Source organism: Melampsora larici-populina (assembly GCF_000204055.1).
Source record: "Melampsora larici-populina 98AG31 unplaced genomic scaffold MELLAscaffold_533, whole genome shotgun sequence".
NCBI lineage: Eukaryota > Fungi > Basidiomycota > Pucciniomycetes > Pucciniales > Melampsoraceae > Melampsora > Melampsora laricis-populina.
In genome coordinates this window covers 1-4,006 of record NW_006769206.1, presented here as the reverse complement: position 1 = coordinate 4,006, position 4,006 = coordinate 1, and the positions used below count along the sequence as shown (strand labels likewise).

Here is a 4,006-nt window from a genome sequence, read left to right as displayed (position 1 = left end):
TGTGTAGCTTAACAAAAGAAGAACCTCAAGCTATCACAGTGTACATATTTAAGTATCAGCTTGAAGGTATTGAAGTCTCTACAAACTTATTCTGGTAGCTCAAAAACAAAGTTTGATTAGGCATGGAAGAGTGTATGAAACTCTGGACGCATTGGTACGTGAAAAGTTTGAATCCTTCCTTTATTGAGCTTTAATTGTTACTTACAGCCGTTGTGAGAATCATCGGTAATTTTTTTTTCTTTTGTGTTGTGTCGAGTTTTAATCCAAATGTGGCAAAAACTCAAAAACTACATTTTTCTCTTCTTTGACTATGAGTACCGTGAGATAAATTTGTTTCCTTTGACATTTCTCCGAGTCGACGGGTCTCACGGTGTTCATAAATACACTTTCGAAGCCCTTTTTCTGAAATTTCGATTCTCCCTCTTTCCCCTTTCAATTTCTCCCCTCCCTCCTTTATATTTCTCCTCTTTCCTCACCTCGCAACATCAACATTCCATTTTATTCCGTTTTTGGGGTCATACTCGACCATTCAGTCTCAGATCATCATCAGCAATACAGCCTTCCTTCTTTTACCTTCTCAACTTCCAACAAACCCCTTTCCTCTCATTTTCGAACGATTCTCTCAAGTCGAATATCAACATGCCAAAGACCTTGTACAGCACGGACATCAAGCTGGTTGTCTTACGGATGGTCTTGCGAGGTTTAACGTTCCCCGAAATTGTACGGTCCACTGGAATCGATCTGTCCCTCACAACTGTCCGTCGTTGGTTCGAACTTTATCGGACAACACGAGCTGTGGTGACCAATCCTTTGGACCTCATGCAACCCGGCGCGCCTTCTGCTCTAGGTGACGCTGAGAAAGATTTTGTATTGGAAGCTCTTGAACTCGATCCAACCCTTTATCTCGACGAACTCCAGGCCAAGATTCGAGATACTTTCGGAAGGACTGTCTCTGTGAAGACCCTCAGTACCGAACTTCGATCTCGTCTTTCTTGGACTCGTAAAAAGTCGCGCACGGTCCATCCCAACCAGTCTGCAATAGCGCGTGGTGCCTACATCGAAGAGATTTCCCAGATTGATCCTCGGTGTCTTGTATTTGTTGGTAAGTCTGACCTGTTTAGCATTATCTTCCAATTTTGACTCGTACTAACTTGGTGATTCCTGGCAGATGAAACTGCTATCTCCAAACGCAGATTATATCGAACCCATGCACGTGCGCCCCTCGGTCAACGCACGCCACGCCTTCAGCGGCCAACTCAGGCCTTCCGATGGTCATGTTTGCCTGCCATTTCAATGGATGGCATTGTAGCCATGTCTGTACAACCTGGAGGCTACGCCAGAGTGGATTTTGAGTCGTTCCTGGAGCACGACTTGGTAAGTTTTTTTAGTTTTAGTCTTTTCATTCTTGGATGTCATTACTGATTCTGATTTGGTTTGTATCAGCTCCCAGCCATGAACCCATTCCCAGCTCGGAATAGTGTTCTGGTCTTGGACAACGCTCCTATCCACCACAGTGGGAGGGTTGAGGAACTCTGTCACGCACGAGGTGTCAGGCTAGTCTATCTACCAGCCTACAGCCCCGATTTCAACCCTATCGAAAAGGGGTTTTCGGTGCTGAAGTCAAGACTTAGACGCTTGCAGGTGTTGCAGCAAGCTTTGGCTGCAGAAGACGAGATAGAGGCACTCTTCATTGCTTGTATGGATTTATTCACGGAAGAGATATGTGAAGGTTTTTTTAGAGGATGTGGTTATGTGTAGTCAACCCTTCTCAAGTACTTACAATAATCAAGGCAAAAGAATGAGCTTATTACTTATAATATTAACACACGAGGCCCGAGGCTATCTTGACTATTTATTTAGCTATCAATTCTTAGTATTGAAATATTACGAATCTCATTAAACATGGTATCGAGATTAAAAGAAAGACAAATTACTTATAACACATGATTTAGTTTTTAGGAGCAAGGATATTATTGAAAAAGAAATAAAAAAGACTCAATTCAAAATCTGCAAGACTCGATTTGTTTGCTTGGTTTTGCTTTGACTGTCTTTATGTACTGAAATGAATTTTTATAAAATTGTCTAGTCATGAATTTGTCTAGTCTGTGGTTCACGTAGTTTATCTAAGGTTTTTTTTTGACTTGGTTTGTTCAAATATCTAAAAAGTTGTCAATTTTTTTCCTTGTTTTGTTTTGCTTGGTTTTTTTTGGTTTGGGCGGAAGGAATGAAATTAAGCTTTGCAGCCATTGTTTTTTAAAAGACTTTGAAAAGACTTACGAGATGAGCGAAAAAAAAAAACATTAAAAGTCTTTGAATTGACTTTGGACATCAGCGAAAATAAAATTTTTAGTCTTTGAAATGACTGGCAAATATTTTTTAAAAGACTTTGAAATGAATTTCGAGATGAGCAAAAAATTTAATTTTTAGTCTTTGAAATGACTGGCAAATATGTTTTAAATGTCTTTGAAATGAATTTCGAGATGAGCAAAAATTAAATTTTTAGTCTTTGAAATGACTGGCAAATATTTTTTAAAGGTCTTTGAAATGAATTTCGAGATGAGCAAAAATTATTTTTTATGAGTCTTTGAACTGACTTGGTACATGAGCGAAAATTATTTTTTTAGTCTTTGAAATGACTAAAGGAGATGAGCAAAAACCATTTCATGTGGCACTTTTTAAAAGTCGCGAAAAAGATTTCAAGTGGCTCATTTGGTTGGTTTGGCAAGTAAAATCATTCATGTTTATATTGGTTTGCGACTTTGCGAAATCATACAAATAGGGAGCAGCATGACAAAAAAAAAACACAAAAGTCTTCTGCGACATCGTACAAAGATGGAGCAGAGGGTATAAACACAGGGATTCTTCTGAAACACATACATGAGGGAGCAGCGAATAGGAAGACAGGGTTATGATTTACTAAAGACACATCCCCCGAATTGGAATGAGCGATTAGAATTCGGGGGATTGGGGACGACTTGAAATGGAATCCCCAGAATCTTCATCTTGAAGCTCGTCGGTTTCCTTCTTGAGTTCATTGACACGGTCCATCGCTTCGCTGACGAGATGCAAAGCTAGAGCGGGGTGCATGCCACGCGTGGTAAGAGATGACTCAGTGAACTGGTGGCTAGGTATCAAGTCAGTCCATGATTTGATACCTGCACGTTCAAGGATCATCCTGGTCGTCTCGTCTTTTGGTGGAACATTGCAATCAATCAAAAAGCGCTCTAAGGCCTCAGCATGAGCTCGATCTTGGCCCTCTGAGTCGCCAGGAGTATTGGATCGATAAATTTCATAATCTACGATGTTAGAAGTCATTAAGTTAGTATTTGTTCAGTAGTGTTAAACGTAATAAAGGAAAAGTTGATTAAAATGGGGTACATACCTCCTTGAGTTTCATTGCCTTTCTTGGTATCTTGAGAGGAGTCGATGTGGCTAGGTGATGGGGGATCTGAGGAGATCACAATCGTGATACCCTTTGAGGGCAAGCCTAAAGATTGGAGTCCACAGTTGGTCAGGACCGAAACATTTACAGTCAGTACAACTATCGTTAGACAGTTAGTACAAATAGAACATTACCTGGTTTGGTTTTAATCTTGACTTTACATTCTTGAGACCAAGGAAAAGCACCAGACGGGGGATCTGAAGACAGACAGATTGTTTTGCCCAAACCAGAGGGAGAGACTACAAGGAGAAGTCGAAATGTTGAGAATCAGTTGGAATGAATCATCATTGAGAGAAACATTATAGAAGAAAGCGAACGTACTTGGTTCAAGTTTCACCTTCTTCTTGTCATCTTCAGAGAAACCTGCATAACTGGCGCATCTTTTGGAGCCGGTTGGTTTTTGAAATAACAGTTGAGCTGGCAGGTCAAAAAAGGACTGCTTAGATCCTCCCGATCTGTGAAACGTGGGAGATAAGTCAAGTCGCAGTTGAGAGCTGCGCATCTTGACTCGATCGTGGACTTTGGTGGCCTGATGGACACTCGGGCCTTCTTCATGATCGCCAA

The 4,006-nt window shown here is 40.7% G+C and overlaps 1 protein-coding gene across 1 annotated transcript; it reads right to left on the bottom strand.

The window, feature by feature from the left end:
• Window positions 1-2,720: 2,720 nt before the first annotated feature.
• Window positions 2,721-3,944, bottom strand: MELLADRAFT_79879 (uncharacterized protein; the record flags this gene model as incomplete). Its single annotated transcript, XM_007419779.1, has 5 exons — window positions 2,721-3,071; window positions 3,156-3,296; window positions 3,383-3,487; window positions 3,577-3,681; window positions 3,764-3,944. The coding sequence occupies 5 exons, from the start codon at window positions 3,942-3,944 to the stop codon at window positions 2,950-2,952; spliced, it is 654 nt and encodes a 217-aa protein (XP_007419841.1).
• Between the last annotated feature and the right edge of the window lie 62 nt (window positions 3,945-4,006).